Consider the following 22722-nt stretch of genomic DNA (forward strand, 5'->3'; position numbering starts at 1 on the left):
GTGCTGATAGAATCCTGTCTACTTTTCTAGCTGCAGGATGTTCTCCAATTAGAAACACAAAGGAAGGATCTTAGCTCTTCACTTCCCACAAGTCTACACTGAGAATAAACTCTGTGAGGTCTATCATTCGGCCATGGTATTTGTGCCAATAAAAGTTAAAAGAGAAAAACGTAGAAATGTGACGTCTTCTTTCATCTCCTGGACCCGAGTTGGCAACTCAAGGACTGCAAGTCCCAGTTTATTGGCAGTGAAACAGCGCAGCATCCACAGTGACTCTGGTCTCCTCAACCTACATCATAACTACATAACAGTCAAGGGGTTGTCCTTTCTTCCTTCCTTTTTGTTTCTTTCAAAAATATTTATAAATAAGAAGACAAATGGGATTCATGTCCTTGCCTGGCTAGCCAATCCTCTTTCTTTGTAAACAACTTTTTTTGCCCCCATAACAAGTTAAAATAAGCACAATTTGTGCAGCTTTCCAATCCAGACTGAAACACATTCAACAAGATGCAGGTCATGATTCATCCCTCCTTCTCTTTGTAGGATTAATAAATCTCTGACAAGGCAATCGCCCAACTAGAGTGCTCCATGCATGCCAGTAAAATGGACCAAATCTTAATTCAAATGAAACCCAAGGTTGAAAAGAAGTTAGACTCGCCCAAGAGAAAACCCACATGGTCAAGGAGAGATCCACGGCCTCTTCAGTTAAGTTTATCCGTACTTTGCTTTCCATTCATGGAATCCTTACCCATATACGCTGCCCAGTGCAGAGCACGCCGGTCCTTCTTGTCGAATGCATTGATGTTTGCCCCTTTGGCCAAGAGTAAATTGACCATCTGAAAGATAACCAACAATGGAACCAAGTGTACACTCTGTAATGGTGAGGGCTGCTTACCACCTGCAGGTGATCTGAGCCAAATGAACGTCAAATCTAAAGGCAAGTCAGAGATCTGGGTTCAAATAGATGAGGAAGACGACGTCACAGCCATCTCTGTGACATGTGTGTCAGAGGAAAAGACTGAAGTGATGGCTCCTTTTTCAATTCACTGTGGCTCTAAATTTAAAAATAAGTGTGATTGCCTAAGGTTTGCTGTACAAATATTATCATCATATTCTCTAAAAGTCTCAGCAAGGCTCCACTTGGGGCCAAGAGGGTCTGCAGCAAGGATTCTTGTTCCCAGTGACGAGGGCACCCACCTCCACGTGGCCATTCAGAGCGGCGTGGTGCAAGGCCGTGCGTCCCCCTCGGTCGGAGACGTTGACGCTGCTCAGCAAGGGAATGATCACTTCCGCACACTTGACGGCCTTATTGGCTGCTGCCACGTGCAGGGGGGTCTGCCAGTTCTTGTCCCTCGCATTGACATCAGCCGAGTGCTTAATCAACACTTGCACTGCTTCCTACAGCAAAAGCAGAGGTTGCAGGGGTCACTGAGAAATGCTCAATCAACACTTACTGGAAGATGCTTGACCAGCCCCTGGAACTACGGAAACGGAAGGCTCCCTGCCCTCAGAGGCTGGCTCAAGAACAAGATGTATGTTCTTCTACAAGCAAGGTAACGTACGATAGAGATCAAAAGGGTAGCACAGGTTAAAGCAGATTCGCTTTCCCTTTCTCGGTTAGGCCAAGAGCCCTGGCACATCTCCAAAACCAAGTCAACCTTCTAAGTATAAGGTTTCTTTATAAGGTATAAAATATCCTTAGGCCAGATGAGAGCACTCATGTGCAGGTGTGCACACCAGGGTAAAATACCCAGAAGCCAAAAGGCCCACAAAGGTCATCTAAGGTTGGAGGTGGTTGTCGATAAACCTCCATCTTCCAAAGCCAAAAGCCTCAAAGCCCTTCAGACATTCTTGGATCAATTTATAAACCTTTGGTTCTCTCAGCCAGCATCTTCACCCTCACTGTGCGATCAATAAGCAGTCAAGGGAAGAGGATGACTGTTACTACGTCAGCTTGAAGCTACAAAATTGTTCCGTCTTTTCCCAGCCTTTTCCATGTTATAATGGGGTAACTTCTTTTCTACTGTTGAGTTTCTTCACCTTTACAGAGTCTCCCACTTTTTAGTTTCCTTTTATTGCCCTAATCAGCTTATCAGCCTCTTACAGTATAACTCTCAACTTGGCTGTGCAATGGAATTGCCTGGGGAGCTCTTAAAAATGCAGATGCCTGGGGCCAGCCCCGTGGCTGAGTGGTTAAACGTCCTCAAAGTTCCGCGCGCTCCAATACGGTGGCCTGGGTTCGTGGGTTCGGATCCCGGGTGCGGACCTACTTCATTCATCACTTATGCTGTGGAGGCATTCCGCACACAAGGTAGAGGAAGACAGGCACAGATGTTAGCTCAGGGCTAATCTTCCTTGAGCGAAAAAAAAAAAAAGGAAGATTGGCAATGGACGTTAGCTCAGGGTGAATCTTCCTCACCAAAAAGAAAAAAAAATGCAGACGCCTGGTCCCACCCTAGAGATTCTAACTGGCCTCAGAATTTTTGTAAAACTCCCTGGGGACTTTGTTGTACAGTCAGGAATAAGAACATTCTTCTGTTCAGTCAAGTGAATGATATAGCTTCTCTCAAGAAGGTAATGGCTGGGGCTAGCCTGGTGGAGCAGCGGTTAAGTTCGCATGTTCCGCTTCGGCGGCCAGGAGTTCGCCGGTTCAGATCCCGGATGCGGACTTACACACTGCTTGTCAAGCCATGCTGTAGCAAGCGTCCCACATACGAAGTAGAGGAAGATGCGCATGGATGTTAACTCAGGGCCAGTCTTCCTTAGCAAAAAGAGGAGGACTGGTGGCAGATGTTAGCTCAGGGCTAATCTTCCTCAAAAAAAAAAAAAGAGAAGGGAATGGCTGCCTGTTGTTTCCCTTTACTTCTAGACATGTTCCTGGACCAGTTAGTGGGGCTCCCTTATGGACATCTTGTCAATGTGGCATCAATGAGCCAATGAAAAGCATCAGTACCACACTCCTACCACCCTTCATGGACCAAGAACCCTGCCTTGTCCACCTTCATCCCCACAGGCCTGGACTGTCCAATCTACTTTATTATGCAGGTAAAGAAAAGTGCCCCCAGATAGTAGATGATTTGAACTCACAAAATTCACACTTTTATCAGGGACATAAATGATGAAATAAAAAGAATGCTCCATGAATCAGTAGTAGCATCATATTGAGATGAATGGCTAACTTGGACAGTAGAATGAGAGCAAAAAGAAATTAACTTTGTAAATTAGAGAATACAGTTTAAATAAATGGTGTACTCCATTTAGATGCTATAAATAAAGGGCAAGAAATTGATAGGGCCAACCAAACAAACAATTTGTTGGGATTACCAAAGAGGAAAAAAAAAGATATATGCCACCCACCCTCAGCAAGACTGCCAATAAAGTAATGATTACTAAACATTCCTTGGCCCATTTCAGAGTGAAATGTGTACATGTGTTATTAATGCCCACCTCCTATGTGTGAAACAAAGCTAGAACTATGGAGGATTGAAAGAAACATTAGCCAGGCTCTATCTCAAAACTAGTGGGCTGAACAAAAACTAAACAAAAGAAAAGTTAAATCACAATATAAGCGCTAAGATTTAAATAAGAAAAAATAGTATTTTTATCAACTTTGGTCTCAAACTTTGTGAGCTTTATGTAGATGCATAGATAATCCACTGTGATGCGGGAAGAAAATATTGGAACCTCCCCTTATATTTATTTTCCCTAAAAAGGAAAGTGTTTTAGCCGGTATTTAACTTCTGGGTTGGCATTGTGCCCTCAGTCAGCTCCAGAGAGGACCCTGCCTCAGGGAAGAGCAGAGTCCGCCTCGCAGAGTGGCTGGGGCTTGCCCTCGCCATTCATTCGCTTTGAGTGCGCTGAAATGTACAGAGATGGGCTTGCCAAGTCGAGTTACACATTGTAATATGTACCCTTAAACTAAAAACATCCTAAAATGGACAAGATTTATGCAAGGAACCCACAGATTAAAGATGATAATACCAATGCAAGTACAAATAACGTGGAAGTCACAGAGCTGACACTTCTACTCCCGCAAAAGCTTTCTATCACCTACATTACAAGGTAAAAATAATGACAGATTTAATCAGATCTGACAAGAGCTTGGCCAAAACAGAGAAAAATCATCAGAAGTCTATTATCTACATGGTTATGGAAGACCATGATAAATGGAAAGCCTCACCCTAAATAATTGCGCCTTGAAATATTAGCTAATGATAGTAGGTCCTATACTACATAACTTACACATAAAATGAGATGCATATTTTGAAGATGGATGCTGAAAGTTTTGCAGATATATGGACAAAAAAGTTGGAGATAACCGTCTCAAAACAATACTATACAAAAATGGGATAGCATCCTTTTCACACATTCACAGCAAACAATACATTCTGACACTGCCATATCTTTGCCTTGTGTGTTATTTTATTGTACTTATGCAGATTCTTGCTTTGCAATAAATATTATGTAAATTCAGGATTAATGAACAAAACAGAAAATTTGTGGGAACATTTCACAAATTTTTACAGTTTGGAGATAAGACCAATGAATTCATGAGAAATTTGTTTTTTAAAGGTGACAATGTGATTACTATTAGAATAACTCAGACTAGGTGAATGAGGTATTACCTAGGAGAGGCCCCATCTTTAAATGAATATTTAGGGATGATTTGCATTTCACACAAAGCAACAAGTTAAGCAAAGAAAATATATATTTACTTGCCAGTTATAGTTTACAGATAAATAAGTGTTTTTAGAGTTGGGGGGGGACCTGTATTCTTAAATAGGTAATACTTCTAAAAATATTTTAGTCACAGCTGAATTTTGGTCTGTTTTGTAAAGTTTTATTAGGGCAGAGCCTCATTCATTTGTTTACGTATTATCTATGGCTGCTTTCGAATTATAACAGCAGAGGTAAATATCTGCGACAGAGACCATATGTAGCCATCAAAGCCTAGAATATTTACTATCTGGCTCTTTATGGAAAAAGTTTGCAGACCCCCTGGTCTAGCTCCTTGTTGGAATTACCACAAACTGCAAATTACCAAGTCTGGTTAAAATAAAATTTTGTTATATTTACCAGTATGAAAAAATACGGTTTTAAACCCAAATAGTCTTCTGAGGGTAGGCGGCAGGTCCTGTTAAGAGAGTCAGAGGCCGCTGTGTTCAGCCCTTACTATGCAGTGGGGGCTCCATAGGGAATTTGGGAGGGGGAGGTCCAGAGCTCGGCAGGAAGGAAGAGGCGAGGACAGAGAGAGAGGAGAGAGGACGGGGCCCTGCACCCCAGGGCAGAGGTGTGCCTCTGGGTGGGAGGAGTCAGCAGGCTAAGGGAGAGGAGGGGAGAGCTGACTTATAAACCAAGCCAATTAATTTATGGAATTAATGATTTTTGTAATCAAAAGGAGTCTCTCTTTTCCTGTATCACACATCGGCTAAAAAGTTAATATCTGGGAGTTTGCCCTGACAAAAATTTATAAGGTAAAAAAGAAACTAATGTGAAAGAAGGGAAGCTGAACACTCTCTGAATCAAGAAAAGATACTTAAACAGAACTTCTCCAATTGGGGGAGGAGGGATGCAAAATGGGTGAAGGGAGTCAAAAGGTGCAAACTTCCAGTTAGGAAATAAATAAGCCATGAGGGTGTAATGTACAGCCCGGCGACGCTAGTTAGTAATACTGTATTGCATATTTGAAAGTTGCTAAGAGAGTAATCTTAGAAGTTCTCATCACGAGAAAAAGACATTCTGTACCCATGTATGGTGATGGATGTTAACCAGACTTCGTGTGGGGATCATTTTGCAATATATAAATATCGAATCATTATGTCGTACACCTGAAACTAACATAATGTTGTATGTCAATTTACCTCAATAAAAAATGAAAAAAATTTAAAAACAACGCTTCTTAAACTATCTGCAGTGAAGGACCAGTTTTTTAAAAATTATTATTTCAAATCCATCATGAGCCAATGCTTTTGTAAATACAATAAAAAGTAAATAGTAGAATAACAAAATGAAAAAAAAATGACAAATGATAAACTCAATTATTCTATGATTAAATTTCGCAGGCATGAAATGACTCTATCAAATTGCTCAAAAGGTTACTGAGGGTTACTGACTGTTCTCTCACCATGACAGGTACGACAAAAGCTCCCGGGCTCAGGCCAGCACACAGGCCACACCAGGAGCAGCGCTCCTTCAAAGCCTTTGCTTCTTTTTTTTTTGAGGAAGCTTAGCCCTGAGCTATCACCAATCCTCCTCTTTTTGCTGAGGAAAACTGGCCCTGAGCTAACATCCATGCCCATCTTCCTCCACTTTATATGTGGGATGCCTACCACAGCGTGGCTTTTGCCAAGTGGTGCCATGTCAGCACCCGGGATCTGAACCGGTGAACCCCAGGCTGCAGACAAGCGGAACGTGCGAACTTAACCGCTGCGCCTCTGGGCCGGCCCCGAAGCCTTTGCTTCTTTTTGAAGGAACAACCACATGTGAGGAGTCCGGCATTTCTCCTGCATAGAGGAATCAGCCGAATCCACGAAGTCTCAGGACTGCAGGTGCTGCTGTCCCTACCCTGCGTAGGAGGTTGCCCTACAGGACACACAGAAGCAACAGGCGGAGGGAGGAACTGTCACGGGATGTCACACAGGAGGGAACTGGAGATGGCATTTGAAGTCACTGTATTTGTACTTATGACTTTTTCTCTTTACAAAAGGCCACTCCGACTCTGCAAGAAGAAGTAGAAACACATACTGTGGCGCATGGAAAAGATGAGAAGAAAGAAGAAGCATGTGTCTTAAAAACTGTCGCCTCTAATGTTTGTTTTTTTACTCCCAATGTGCCTTGAATTTAAGTCTCATATACTGTTCGTGGAAAAGTAATGGTGGATGACTATCCATAGTCCTTGCGGGCAGAAGAAATGTCAAATTTTATAAACTACAAGTTGCTTTAGACCAGGGTCTGAGTCTTATAGAATTTTCTGCACTCTCCACAAAGCCTGGCAGGTGCCTTGCACATAGCATATATTCAACAAATTTGGGTAGAGTAAATACATTGCTATAAGGATTAGCACTCTCTCTAAGTATAATATGCAAGTGTCAACAGGACATTTACTGTGGGCTGACGTCCCTGAGGCTGCCCTCAAGACCTGGAGGCATTTACACTGTTACTGTAATTATTTGAGGCTTTTATTCTGTATGGATTATAGCAATTTCACATTCTATAAGAATTGTATAAATTGGTGCCCAACCAATTTGTCCAATTAATCGGATTTTTTTCTCTAAACATACTCATTATTAAACTAAACTCCCCCTTTATTATTTCAACTAATATTAGAGAACAATTATTCTAAGAACTAGTAGTACAAAAGGGGCTCCCTGGAGACTTGGGGATATGAAAGAATTCCAAGGAAACCATTCAAGAAGCGCTGGATTTACATACGGGAAAGGCAGAGACGAAAGCATGCCCGGTCTCCCGCCTCAGCTCTCACAGTGTGCTACATGGACCACCAGCATCAGAAGCTCCTTCTTAAAATGCAGATTTCTGGGCCCATCCACAGGCTTCATCAGAATCCCCGGGGGCGGGGTGCTAGCACGGGCACTTTTCCGAGCACCCCAGATGATGAGCTGCACACGGAATCTGAGAACACTCGTCCGCCTTCTCACGAGCAGGTTATCAAACGCTACTTGCTTCCCATCCCAGGTACACCCTGTGTTCTACACACAAACATCTTTTTATAACCATAAAGACAGTTTAAAGAAAGCATTAACATTCTAGTCTTCCACATAATTCTTCCAATTCTCCTGTCTACCAGCATTTAGCCCACAACAATGAAAAATTTTTTTAGAGAAAAGGGTAAAACAGGCATTTTTAAAGTTTAAGCTATCAAATAAAATGCTTCTCTCTCTCAGCTCTGAGAAACATCTCTATACCCGTTGGGACTTCTGTCTGCAAAGATGCCAAAAACAGATCCATTTGATCGGTTGGAACAGTATCCATAGGGTGTTCTTGTGATTCGAGGGAAGCTGGGGAGCACAGTGGTTAGCGAGCAGGTTCTCTAGTCACACTCTCCCCTGCTTGCTGGCTGTGGCGGCTCAGACTCCTTCCTTACCTTCTCTGAGATCACGGTTCCTAAATTAGGATTAGGAACAGTGTCAATCTCAAAGGGTGGCTCAGAGGTTAAAATGGAATAAAGCACAGCAAGCACTTAGCATACTGCCCAGCACAGAGTCAGGGCTCAATAAGTGTTCATAGTGACAATACATATATGGAGACAACACCCTCAATTCTGTACCCTAAAGACAGGACACAATCATTTTCACTTTTCTAACCAAAAGACGGCCTCTAGAACAGGGAAGTGAAAAGTTCAGCCATTTGCCTCTGGTGCCACTCAGCTCATTACAGAAGAAAAGGCGTGTGTGAAGGCCAGCTGCCTTTGGACACAGGCCACAGCGGGCTATGCACCTGGTTGTCTGTCCTAAACACTACGTCCTAGAAGCCACACTTCGTACCCCTTCAAGGTCCCCAAAGCACACTTAACAGTGCCTTCCACTGAGTGGCTTTCAGTAAACGTGTGTTCAACTCTCCAGGCGTGTATGCCTTTAATTCCTTTTCCCTACAGCTACTCTTTTCCAAGAAAGAAAAACACAAAAGCTGCAAGAATAAGCTAAGTAGGAGAACGATCCGAAATAATTCACAACACTTCAGAAAATTCCTCCTGGCAGCCCTGAATCTTGCTCATCTTTGTTAGCCAGCATTACAAAACATGTTTCCCTCATATTTTGGTAAGAGACTATCTTCATTTCTTCACAGCCGTGGGAGTAGCTGGAGAAAGAGGAGGATGAGTGAAGCCCTAAGGGGGTCAATAAGGAGACAGTGCTGTTTGGTCCAATTATTTGTTTGGCTGTTTCCTCCCTGGGAATTCCACACGTCGGGTGGAGAGGGGAGGAGGATGCAAGATTGGGCCTAGCGGGGCCCACAACACAGCCTGGTGAGTACCAAACAAGTCTTGAAGGTTTATCTCTGCAACCCAACCTATGCTGAACGATTTTCAAGGGATGTGACCATGTCTTGATCTACGTTCTTGTCTGTGGAGGAGCTTTTACAAAGTCAGGCGTGGGTGGATGTTTAATCAATATTATGATCTGATACTCCTATTGCTATAACAGGCTCAGGAAATGAACTTCGCAATGAATATTATTTTTCCAGGCACAGAAATCTGAACATAAATTTTGCCTGGATGGAAAGAAGGCTCAGAAATTTTGACTTGTACTGATATCTGTGTTGCAATGCAATTTTGAAAGTCGTCCTGATTTTGCGGGTTCTGGTGGCTTAACTGGCTTCTTTTGCCACACTCCCATAAGCAAGCTTCAAGTCAGTTTATCTTCCCTTTCCCCAGCTATTATGGGGGGGGGGCGGTGCGGAGGGGGTGGGCATAAAGCAATGGCAATATATTGAAGTCAACAGAAGAAGGAAATCTGAATTTAGGACTTTCACAGCACAGCAATGTGCTTGGAGTTAAGACGCCCACAGTCAGTTCTAACAACAGTTACAGAGACTCCAATTTTCACAAGAAAGTTTCAACTTGCCGTGACAGATATTAACAGGAAGACATACTCTTATGCTGGCTTATATATGACTCTGATTGTTTACAACTCAGGATTGGTTTGCTTTTAATTCCCTCCTAGCAAGAGACACCTGCAAGGGATTTTTTCCCCCAGCAAACCTGCAGAGGGAGCTGGTTTCTTAGAGAAGCAACAAATGCCTTTCTCAGGTACAAAGGTTCATCCATCAGTGGGTTAACTGAATTCAAACACACTAAAGCTATGTAAAGAAGGTGGGCTGGTGGTGGATGGAAAATGGAAGTTTTGAGGATTGAGGCCTTTGCAGCCAGTTGAGCTACACAGGTGGCGAACGCTTGGAAGAAGTCACATGGTACTGAAATCTCTGGTTTTGTGTCTTTCTGTCCACCAGCCGACATGCTTCCCAAGGGCAGAGGAATTATTTGTCTTCTAGCTCCACCGGCAAGCACAGTGCCTGGCATATAGGAAGTGCTTAGTAAATGTTATTTTGAACTAAAAAGACGTGCTTCTTGTTAAAAGAGGAAACAAACCCATATTTTTCAAAATATACTTAAAATAAATTTACCGGGGGCCAGCCTGGTGGCATAGTGGTTAAGTTCACATACTCTGCTTCAGCAGCCCAGGGTTCACACATTTGGATCCTGGGCACGGACCTACACACTGCTCATCAAGCCATGCTGTGGCAGCACCTCACATACAAAACAGAGGAAGACTGGCATGGATGTTAGCTCAGGGACAATCTTCCTCAAGAAAAAGAAGAAGATTGGCAACTGATGTTAGTTTAGGGCCAATCTTCCTCACGAACCAAAAAAAAAAAGTTAAAAAAAAGAAAAAGAAGAAAAATAAATTTACTGAAGATCAAGTGGTCTTAAAAGACCAGGAAATAACCCTCTGTGAAGGAGCTATTCTCATGAAGCTGGTGGTACAAACTCAAACAGCCCACTGCACCTGCTTTCTCAGGCAGAATAGTAATGAAATGTGGGACCATGCAAAGATTCTGAATTCCCCAAGGTCTGATCCTGGCAGCTGGGAATCATTGCCTCCCTCATTCCATTTGGGCTGTTCAAAAAGAGAATACAACCAAACTCTTACAAAAACCACTCAAATCACACAGTACGGAAGGAAGGTTATGAGCACTAACCTAACTGTCATCTACCAAGTATACTGTGAAATTTCCAGATAGCTGCCAAAGGGGAAACGCCAATGTTAATGACAGCCATCGACACCTGCGACATCGGTGTACGCATTCTTAGCAACATCTCTTGCTCCTGGGTGTACCCGGAGAACAGCACCTTCTCCAATAGCAGAGGAGAAGCTTCGCTTGGTAAAATCAGCTCCAAAGGTGAGTCATCCAATGTCAAGTGCCACCGAGTAGTAGCCCTGGATGGTGGGCATCCTCTCTGACCGGGCTCCAAGGCTCCACTAGGGTTCCCTGCCACTCCCTGCCCCACACTGGTCTTCTCATCTCTTACACTTTCCCTGAACCAGCTGATCCATTTGCCATGGTTTCAATAACCATCCTCTCTGTTCTAAGCTCTAGACCTGTATAAATAATGACAGATAACCTATTAGTCATCTTCACCTAAATTTCCAGCATTCAAAATAAATTATGTCTTGAGCACCTACAATGTACCAGGCTTGGGACACACCAGGGAACAAAACACAGATCCCCGCCCTCATGGAGCTACACTCCAGTGACAGGTCTGCCACACTGGGCACGTTCAAGCAGGACTGATGGGCTCCCCACCCTGCTCCCCTGCCTCTGCCTTCTTAGTCAACGGTGTCGCCATTCACCCTCTGGCTCCCTTTCCACCTCATCCTCACAAGGTTCCAACTCCGTCAGGTTCACACCTAGCTCTGCTGTGACCACTTCCCCCTGCTCAGAGGACACCCAGCCCTCTGCCGTCTACTCAGCCTCTACTATGAGACTTACCTCCCCCTAAATCCTGTGTTCCAGCTACATCCAACTGAACCCGCCATTCGTAGACTTTCAAGCCTCTTGTCCTCTAGCATGTTTATCGTCCTGCCTCAGCCCTCCCTCCTTCTCCTCTCCTGGTAAGCCCCTACCCATCCTCTAAGGACCAGCTCAATGACATCTCTTCTTGGCAGCCTTCCTCTATTCAAGGAGATAGTTACTTGCTGCTTCCTTTAATTCAGTTACAAGACTGCATTAATTTACTTCCCTGGTGGCCTCCCCCTCCAGACTGAGAACTCGCTGAAGTCAAGGATCACATTGTCCATCTTGGAATAGCCCAGTCACCCCCCCCCCCATCACCAAGCCTGGCATGGAGGAGTGCTCAAATAAACAGCCATTCAATTTTGGTAACCCTCTTATGTGAGAAGTAAAAGCCTTTTGCTCACCAGTGAGAATCCCTAATTCAGCAAAAAGCATTTTTCTCTTTCTAGGGACTGGAGGTGCTAGATTAAATAAGATAATCACTCACTTCACTTCTGGAAGCAACAGCCCGGTGCAGGGGGGTCAGCCACATGTTGTCCTTGGCGTTTACACGAGCTCCTGGAACCAAACAGCACAGGTTAGAGACACAATGCAGTCGGCATTGCTGGGGGGAGGGGGGGTGGTCCACTGATCTTAAGTCAAATGTTCTATCTCGTGCTCTCATTTGCCTGGTACAAGTACCACATTTTGTTTTGTTTTGTTTTCTTTGCCTCAGACAGGAGGACACACCCAGTACAGCAGAAGGAGCAAGATCTGGGGTCACAAGAATTGGGCAAAGTCCAGATGAGAGATGCAGTGTCTCATTGGGTAGGAGATACAGTTGTAAGAAGGCTGAAATTCTCCAGGACTATGGAAATGTAGGTGCTGAAGAATGAAGAACTTTCAGGTGTGCACGTATGTGTGTGTGTGTGTGTGTGTATGTTCCCAAATATAATATATATTCCTGAACATAAAATAGATAATCCTATATATTATTTTATTTTTAGTCATTAAGTATATTTATCACACAGGGCACACGATGCCCTTCATGGCAAACTATAAGGGATGAGCAGCTTTCCAACAAATACATATCAAAGGCCAGTTGGATTTCAAACAAATATTGTAAAGTTGAGTTCTGACAAGGTTTGATCTGGGCTGAGGGGATCAGCAGAAATCTGTTTTATCCAAGAATCCCAATGACTTCTCTGGGACTAGTGAGCTATTTCAGCAGCAAGAAGCCAACCTCCATGAACTTTAGGGCAGACACGACAGGAAGCGTCTGCAGGTTGCTCACAGCTCCCTCACACTACGGGGTGGTCAGACAGGCTCCCACGCCAGCCAGAACCAGCTCACTTTCAGGGATGCGCCTCATGCTCGACTCTCTGGGAGCCATATCACCATCTGGGAGCAGAAGCTCTGTATGAGAGGGCTCACAGAAGGTTGAGCATGCCCTCCTTCCATGACACCCTCACAATTCTCCAAGAGCGCGAGCCCACTGCGTCTGCAGCTGAACCGCTAAAACACCCAATATGAGCTTCCCTTTTTGGGGGGTTCAGGGTTTTGATCAGTCTTCTGATCAGAGACGGAAAGCTTTATAAAAGGGCTACAAAAGAGGAGGAGGAGAAAATATGTATGCTATCTTCGTAGATACAAGAAGAGGAGCCTATTTTAGCCTTAGGACAACAAGGAAGGAAGCTCATAAGGAAGAATAGTGGAGGGATGAATGAAAGAAACTAGAAAGTGATGCAGAGGAGGGGAGGTGCCCAGGAGGTGCCTCTGGGACAGAGGCCAAGAAAGCGAGTCAAGTGGAAGCAGAGGCTGACTAATGCCTGCGAGGCAGAGGCCAGCTGACAGCTAAAAAACAGAAACCTTGTAAAAAAAAAACAAAAAGGGCAGCAGGAGACTTTTGTGGGCAAAAGGGAGCTAGAAACTTAGTTTAAGGCACCAGCTAAAGGAAATAACAAACCATAGAACTTGGATAATATTTCCTCTTTAACTGAAGAGTAAATACCATCAACAATATTAATTACAGAAAACAAGAACGTAATAATCCCTAAAACAAAGAGGATGTCTTCCCTCCCCCCATTCTGATTTCATTGGTTTGCGATGGAGCCAGGCACAAGTATTTTCAAAAGATCCCCAGGACGCAAGGCTATTGTAACATCTAACATTGTAACTTGTCAATGTTGAGAGCCACTGATAAATTGTTGCCTAGTTTATCAAACTTAAAATTATTTGAATCCTAACGCTACCAACTCCATCCAGGCAGCTTACCTGAGAAGGTTCAAGCCCCTCACATCAATAAGGATCAAATAAAATCAGTTTGGGCATGTTAAGAATCAGAACCTCTATCCCGTAGCAGGAAGCCCTGGGCGAAATGCTCCAAAGTGAAATCAACGAGGTCTTGGAAGCACAGCGAGACTCATGGGCAGAAGACCCAGATTTGAGTTCTCATTTCAGCACCTACTGGCCATGACCAAGAGCCACTAATCTGTACAATGAGGCTAACAAAAACAACAATAATACTTCTCTGCCCACTTCACTGGGTGGTTGGGGCAATCAAGTGAACGTGAAGGTGCTTTGTAAATTGCAAAGCTCTAGAGAAATATGAGCTGTTCTTACTTCTGAATCCCCTCTAATGGCTCATTCACCTCTGAATCTACAACTCAGATTTTTAAGGAAGTGAGAGGCATAGTCCTTGCCCTTCAAAAGAGGGCAAGTCAAATGCAGAGATTTAAGAACACAAAGCCCCAGCCTTGGAGAGTGCACGAACAGGTATCTTTCTAAGAGCGAGAGAGACTCAATTGAGGGCTGGAGAAAAATGGGGAGGAGGAAACCCAGTGTAATTAAGAACAGAAGAAACTGTCAATTTTAAAACAAAATTTCCACTACCAGAAACAAATTTTAGATTTCCTTCCCAAGTCTCAGTTCCAAGAGAATGCCAGATGACTGTCACAAAGCCGAACTTTTTGGTTCAGAAACAAATAGCATTTATCCCCTCAGGCCCATGTATTTCCTCTTCCAACATTCTAGAAGCTATTCAACCCATCTAAAATTATCCATTTTTTTGTGAGGCCTTTACCTGGGTCAAAAAACATGCATATTTTGCCACATTGTGTTTATACCTGCATGTCAGAAGACAGACCTTTTACTCTCTCCAGTAAGGCAAATGCACATTGGATATTTATTTCTAGGCTGTTTCTTTGGCGTTCTTGTCACCAACATCACCCAGCTCTCACACAGTCCTGGAGGACTGGCTTCAGTCTCATTCCCTACTGGTAGGCATGGCTGTTTCCAGGCAACCCTTCAGATTTCCCCGTCCACTTTTAAGGGACTTCCATGTCAGGATGTCAATCAGTCTTCTGAGATGGAGAACGTATGGCCACAAGTCCCTGTGTGCCTGAGTTTGAATTTTCACCTGCTGTCACCCCTTCCTCCAGTATACCTGTAGGAAGGCAGGCCACACGTGTCTGACTTGATACCTGCTATGGGTAGCATGTCAGCTCTGACTCAGAGCCTCTAACTCAGTGTTGGAATTATGGAAATATGGAAATATAATGTGAGCCAAGTACGTAATTTTATTTTAGGTTTTGTTGGTAACATTGGTTTATAACATGATATAAATTTCAGGTGTACATCATTATATTTCAACTTCTGTGTTGACTACATGGTGTTCACCACCCAAAGTCTAACTGACATCGTCACTGTACGTAAGTGCCCTTTCACTCCTTTCGCCCCGCCCCTTCCCTTCTGGTAACCAGCATTCTATTCTCTGTATCTATGTGTTTATTTGTTGTTGTTGCTTTTTATCTTCCACACATGAATGAAGTCATATGATATTTGGCTTTTGCTGTCTGACATTTCACTTAGCATAATTTTGCAATTATATATGTAAGGTAATTATGTAATTTTAAATTTTCTAGTAGCCACACTAAAAAGGGTATAAAACACAGGGAAAATTAATTGTAGTAATATATTTTATTCAACTCAATATATCCAAAATATTATCATGTAATCGAGTTTTAAAAATTAATAGACTTATTTTATATTCCTCTCCTTTTTTTCCTTTTAGGTGAGGAAGATTGGCCCTGGCTAACATCTGTTGCCAATCTTCCTCTTTTTGCTTGAGGAAGAGTGTCACTGAGCTAACATCTATGCCAATCTTCCTCTACTTTGTATGTGGGACACCACCATAACATGGCTTGATGAACAGAGTGTAGGTCTGTGCCCGGAATCCGAACCAGTGAACCCCAGGCCACCACAGTGGAGCATGTGAACTTAACCACTAGGTCACTGGGCCAGCCCTATGTTCTTTTTTCATAATAAAGCTTCGATTGTGTACACTGACTTTAAAATCTAACCCTTGTGTTAAATTGATTTCAGTCCCCTGAGATGAGAATAAAACTTCTATTCTCCTAAATGAATTATGAAATCTCCAATCAGTTGTGAAGAAATAAGAATTTTTATCCCCTTCACTCATTTCTCCCAACCCCCTACTCTCTGCTCTAGCAAACACCAATCTGTTCTCAATATCTGTGAGCTTGGCTGAGCACATTTTTTATTTTGGGGTTTTTTTTTTTAGATTCCACATGTAAGAGAGATCTTACAGTATTTGTCTTTCTCTGTCTGACTTATTTCACTTAACATAATGCCCTTGAGGTCCATCCATGTTGTCACAAACAGTAAGATTTCATTCTTTTTTATGGATGAATAATATTCCATTGTATACATACCACAGTTTCTTTGTCCATTCATCCATCAATGGACACTTGGATTGTTTCCATATCAGAGCTATTGTAAATAATGCTGCAATGAATATGGGGGTGTATATATCTTTTCCAGTTAGCATTGTTGTTTTCTTTGGATAAATACCCAGAAGTGGAACTGCTGGATCACATGGTAGTTCTATTTTTAATTTTTTGAGAAACCTCCTTACTGTTTTCCATAGTGGCTGCACCAATTTACATTCCCACCAACAGTGCACAAGGGTTCCCTTTTCTCCACATCCTCGCCAACCCTCATTATCTCTTGTCTTTTTGATAACAGCCATTCTAACAGGTGTGAGGTGATATCTCATGGTGGTTTTGATTTGCATTTTCCTGATGATTAGTGATGTTGAACACTTTCTCATGTACCTGTTGGCCATCTGTCTGTTTTCTTTGAAAAATGTCTATTCAGATCTTCTGTCAATTTTTCAGTCAGATTGTTTGGTTTTTTGTTATTGAGTTGTATGAGTTCTTTATATATTTTGGATACTAACCTCTTATCAGATACATGATCTGCAAGTATTTTCTCCCATTCAGTAGGTTGCCTTTTCATTTTCTTGATGGTTTCCTTTGCTGTGAAGAACCTTTTTAGTTTGATATAATCCCACTTGTTTATTTTTGCTTTTGTTGCTTTTGCTTTCAGTGTCAGATTCAAAAAAATCATGGCCAAGACTGATGTCAAGGAGCTTACCACCTAAGTTTTCTTCTGGGAATTTTATGGTTTCAAGTCTTACGTTCAAGTCTTCAATCCATTTTGAGTTAATTTTTGTGAATGGTGTAAGACCGTGGTCCAGTTTCATTCTTTTGTGTGTGGCTGTCTGGTTTTCCCAGCACCACTTATTGAGGGACTGTCCTTTCTCCATTGTATATTCTTGGGTCCTTTGTTGTAAATTAATTGACCATATATGCATGGGTTCATTTATGGGTTCTCCATTGATCTGCGTATCTGTTTTTATGCCAATACCATACTGTTTCAGTTACTGTAGTTTTGTAACACAGTTTGAAATCAGGGAGCATGATGCCTCCAGCTTTGTTCTTCTTTCTCAAGAATACTTTGTGCATTTTATACTTACAATGCACCTCCATTCAAACTGGCCACACTTCAAGTGCTCAATAGCCACAGCTGGTTAGTTGCTACCATATTAGACAGTGCAGATCTAAATGCTAAGTGGCAGAGCCCATATTTTATTATTTATAGTCTTTAACAGAGTAAATTTTGCATTGCCTATAATAAACTTAAAAAGCTAATGCAAGAGGGAAAAACCCAAATGGCAAGACACATATGAAAAGATGCTTCTCCTCAAAATTCATTAGGGAGAGTCAAATAAAAGCAACATTAATGCACCATTTCACGCCTATCAAACTGGTGAAAATTATAAGGTGTGACAATGCCAAGAGTGAGCAAGGGCATGGAGCAACAGGAAGATTTACATAGAGCTGTGGGAATGTGAACTGGTACAACCCCCTTTGGCGAACATTTGTTGCTACCTAGCAACATTGATGATGTGTCTGCCCTACCACCCAGCAATTCCACCCCAATCATACACCCTAGAGAAACTCACACATGTGCAGGAAGGTTCACTGCAGCGCATTTGTAACAGCAAGAAACTGGACTCAAATGTTGATCAAGAGGAAAGGGGATAAATACTTGTGGTATATTTGTACGACGGAATGCTACACTGTCATGGAAATGAACAGACTGAAGATCTGTATATAAACAGATACACTTCAAAAATATAACACTGAATGAACAAATGAAATTGAAGACTAGTAACTGTGGCATAATATCAGTTTTATACGGTTTTCAAATTTACAAAAACAATTCTACATATTGTTTATAGATGCACAGACATGAGATAAAACTAATGAATATGGCTAAAGAAAACAGATATCAAGTCCAGACAGAGATGCCTCTAGGGAGGGAGGGTGGGGAAAAGGATGAAGTAAGTATGCCTAATGGGCTGCAAAACTGTGTCCTCAATGTTTTATTTCCTTTAAAGAAAGATGTAAAACAAATATGGAAAATGCTAAGATTTCTTGAAGCTTGGTGTGAAGGGTATTAATTATATTATTCTCCATTCTTTTCTGTTAGTTTGAAATATTTTCTAATAAAATATTTTTAAGAAAGCTAGTGCATTTGAAGTTTACGTTTCTTAATAAAACTGGGAAGTGGGGAATAAGTTGCTTTTTCTTACACAATTTATTCTTGTTAGTGGAGTGGCCCTTCTCCTTGATAGAAAAATGACACTTCCATCTTTTCCATATAAAGTGGCCCAACCATACAGTCTCTCCCAGGATTTTCCTAAGGCTCACCCCAGGGGAGTAAGAATGGGAGCGAGACTCCTATTGGATTTGTAGTTGATCTCGGTTGTACAGAACACTTTGAAAAGAAATTTTCAAGTTAACGACGTGTTACTCACTGGTCTTGTTATTTTTTTCTCATGCTCTCCCCTCTCCAGAAACACTATCAGTGACCCCACAGTTAGCGTCCCCAGCTGCAGAACAGTGTCAAGGTAAGCACACCCAGGAAAGGCAGGACCACCGAGGTCCATGCCCACCCAGAGGTGGGAGAACTCTAAGATCTTAGGGAATCTTCTGCTGTCTCTCCAAATGCCATTTTGTTATGACCACACTTTGAATCTAAGCATCTCACCCCAGGAGCTCTCTTACCAGCCAGACCACCAGGACAGTGACGAGGGTAGAGTGCATGTGTGACGTACATGCCCACAGCTGTGTCTACCCACTTTTGCCACCACAAGTCCAAATCTTACCTTCAGCCTTGCTCTCTCTCTTCTCCCTCCCCCATTTCTTCTTGCTTTCTCTCTCTCTCTCATATACACAACTCATTTCTGTATTTGTGCGTGTGTGCGTGAGAATGCCCTATAACTTGTTTCTAAAGGAAATAACTATGGATGAATGTTAACACTAATGTTCAAGGATGTTTTATGAAAGGTTAGTCATAAAAGTAAAAAGCAGAAACAACTTTGGTATTAGACAAAGAAGAGTTGGTTAAATAAATTACTGTATAGCCATACAACAAGGCTGTGATGCTTTATAAGAATGCTTATAACGTGGAGAGATGTTCACAAACTATTGTTATGTGAAAAAAGCAAGTAATAAAACATTATATGAGCCCATTTTTGTAAAAACATTGAACAGTCAAGAAGGATATACCACAAAAGCCCTGAGATCACTTCCTGGCACACGGTAAGCACTATGTAATTGCTTGCTAACTATTAACAGGCAGAGTTAGGGACAAACGGATAGAGACTAGGGGGCACCTGCCATTAGCACAGGTCTAAGCCCAGGGCAGACCTCAGTTAATAGTTGCCAAGTGAAGGATGCTTTCTGACTAAAAGAGAGATCCAGCAATGTCTCCGCAACTGAACTGGCTTGACCTGGAGCTATGAATATGTGCCTATCACAATGAACAGGAGCAGACTATTTTATTTCATGTTTTGATCATATGAGCAATACATGAACGCATTCTTCTTTAAAAAAATGGATCGTTACAGATTTAGGTAAAGTCCCCTTGAGTATCATCCCCAATGCTGGCCTCTGCCCACTCTCTGAAGAAAACCACTGCTCTGAGTTTGGTACATAAGCTTCCAGTTTCTTTGATGCCTTCAGATGCAAATACATGTGTCCCTAGAAAATCGGGGTAATTAAGCTGAGTGGTCAGTATAATATCTTTTTGTACATTTAAAATATTACAAACCATGTTTAAAAATTTATAGCATTGTTTCATAAGTATGTTTTTACATAAATTGTATCATATTGTAATAACATTGAATCTCCTTGTTTCACTCAACTATATATTTTGTATATCTATCCACATTGATACTTAGAGAATGAGCCCATTCCTTTTCATTGACACACGTATTCCAACATATAAATACATTCCATTTTTTAGACATTCTCTCTATTGACGGATATTTCAACTGTTTCCAGTATTTCATTATTCAAACACTGCTGCTATGAACATCCATAAAATGACTCCTTATGCAAATGTGCAGGTATTTGTCTAGGATAGACAATTAGAAATGGACTTGCTGTGTCATAGGTCATGCACACTTTTGCTTTTGATACTCTCAAGCCTCCAAAGTGTGCCAATTTACACACTCACAGTGTATAAGATTGCTCAATTTCCCCATCCTCATCAACACTTGATATTATCAGTCATTTAAAATACTGCAAGTCTGATTGGAAGAAAATGGTATCACGATTTTGTGTTTTCTTGTTTCCCAGTGAGGTGAGCATCTTCTAATAAGCTCGTTTAGTGGCCATTTGTAATTCATTCTCTGAGAACTGCTTGTTCATATTCTTTGCCGTTTCCCCTATTTTCCTATTACTGTTTTTTGTTATAATTTACAATTATATATTTATATCATGTTGTTATTACATTATTACTTATATATTCTGAAAATTTTCAGTCTTACATGGATCCAAATGTGGCTTTTAGTGTTAAAATTCTTTCACGGAGAAAAATGACTCTGAGCTTGCTGAGCATCACGAAGCAACACACCCGGCCCGTAACAAACAACATCAGCGTTGTTTCTGGGCAGCTTCACAGTCACTTGAGGAATTGAAAGATAATGAGAAACCTAGGAAGTAGCTTCTCTCGGTCACTGTGTAGGACCTCCCTCCCTCCACTCTGCCTCCTCCAGAAGGTTGAACAGGCAGCTGCCAGGAAAGCCTCCTCTCGCCAAACAACAAAATGATTATAACAAAAGCAGAGTTATCTGAGCAGGGACTGAGCAGCATTTCATCCGTGTCATCCCGTGCCACTGGCTTCCTCATCCTCTTCCTCAGAATGCGCCGAGAGTCTTGTTTACATGTCAGAGGAAGACATCAGCTGGTTTGGAGTTGAATATTTATAACTGATTTTTCTAAAGGAAGCTTCATGTTATTTACCTGCCTGTCAGGCGCCACTGTGCACTGAAGGACACAGAGTCTGCATGTCTAATGATTTAAAGGCAAATGCTTTTACCCAAGGACATTTTAAAGCTTAAACATAAAAAAAAAGCACTAGGCTATCTGAATCTTCAAAAACAAAGACCCAACTAAAAGTTATCAGGCACAAACTCTAATTTCAAATTAAGCACATTCTTCCTCTTATCCCTATTACTACTTGATTTTATTTTCATAGGGATCAGGAGTAAAGGGAACTCTGAGCATCTTTTCCAGAGGCAATATTTCCATTCTCTTAGCCCTGTCATGTAGGAAGACGTAGAACAAAGAAAGGTAGACAAAGTGACTGAACATTCTTACAGGCCAGAGGGAATAATTGATTCCTGAGGCTGGTTTATCCAAAGTGTGGCTTTTAATTGTAGAAAGAAACAAATGTGAAAGAAAGAGCATATGAAATATGATTATAATATAATGAGATCAGCTTGCTATTGGTTTTTTTTTTTAACAAACAGACCGAATCTTATTACAGCCTAGGAGCACTGTCCTTCAAAGCAATGACCTTGGAAGAGTGTATGATAATTCCGTGTATGTGGCAATTGCTCAAAACATTTTTCAAACTCCCCTTGGAGTTGCCTTCAGGGCCAGTTTACACACCCACCAGAAATCGGCTCATTACTTTAAAATCACATCACATTGGGGGCCAAAATCAGCATTGCCTGATTTAATCACCCCTCTTTCACCAGACCAAAAAGAAATATCAAATCCAACTTCAAATGACAAATATTTGTCATGCATAAGAGAATCAAAAGAACCACCAGCCACTGGCTGTGGAGGCCATTTGCATGGGGAGTGGTAATTACATTTTGGAAAGTCGCAGGAAATAATTTTACAGGAATACCAGTTGTCTGGTGTTCTATGTTCTAATAAATTTATGATTTTTAATTGGTAGTTACAGCTCACAAACACTCCCAAGTTAGAGGGCGGGGACTTCCAGTCTGCGTCCTTCAGCCCGGACCCTCTAACCCCTGAGCATCCTCAGGCTTTCTCGACAGGGTATTGGTCCTGTGGCCATTTCTCTGTGTTCCCTGCTTCCTGTATCTCAACCCAAATCTCCTAACCCTTAGCCACTGAGTGGTGCACACTGATCTTGTTCATGCATCTCCAGGCAAATGATTTAGCAAGCTCTTGACCTTCTCTCTGCTTTGATCTTGACTCAGCCAGTTCCCAGACAGAAGCTAGAGGCAGGGGGAAAATAAAGCCAGAATTTGGACAGGCAGTTTTAAGAAGGGGAAATTTGTGAGGCCTGAATTCCTCCCCGTCTGCTCAGAGGCATTCAGAGTTCCGTCTGCCTGGCTAACAGGAGATAATGTCAGCAGGAATTTAGGGGGCTTGGGTTACACTATGCCCTGTAAGTTAACACAACGGACAACACAGCTGTAATGGACTAGTCCAGGAAGGCCAAATTATTTGTCCAAATGGGAATAATTAGCACCTCATTCATTATTAAATTGGAAAACAGTTTGGTTGGATTCTCTAA

At 42.1% G+C, this 22722-nt stretch overlaps 1 protein-coding gene across 8 annotated transcripts in view; it reads right to left on the reverse strand.

The window, feature by feature from the left end:
- Nucleotides 1-22722, reverse strand: part of ANKRD44 (ankyrin repeat domain 44) — a 286713-nt gene that overhangs the window by 116001 nt on the left and 147990 nt on the right. For all 8 annotated transcript variants that reach the window (XM_044768524.2, XM_070508287.1, XM_044768520.2 and 5 more), the window contains 3 exons: nucleotides 12017-12087; nucleotides 1198-1398; nucleotides 749-836 (listed from right to left, as the gene is read on the reverse strand). In XM_044768524.2, the coding sequence (XP_044624459.2) occupies nucleotides 749-836; nucleotides 1198-1398; nucleotides 12017-12087 (360 nt within the window). The remainder of the gene's footprint in view (nucleotides 1-748; nucleotides 837-1197; nucleotides 1399-12016; nucleotides 12088-22722) is intronic.

Source organism: Equus asinus, chromosome 4 (genome assembly GCF_041296235.1).
Source record: "Equus asinus isolate D_3611 breed Donkey chromosome 4, EquAss-T2T_v2, whole genome shotgun sequence".
Taxonomy (NCBI): domain Eukaryota; kingdom Metazoa; phylum Chordata; class Mammalia; order Perissodactyla; family Equidae; genus Equus; species Equus asinus.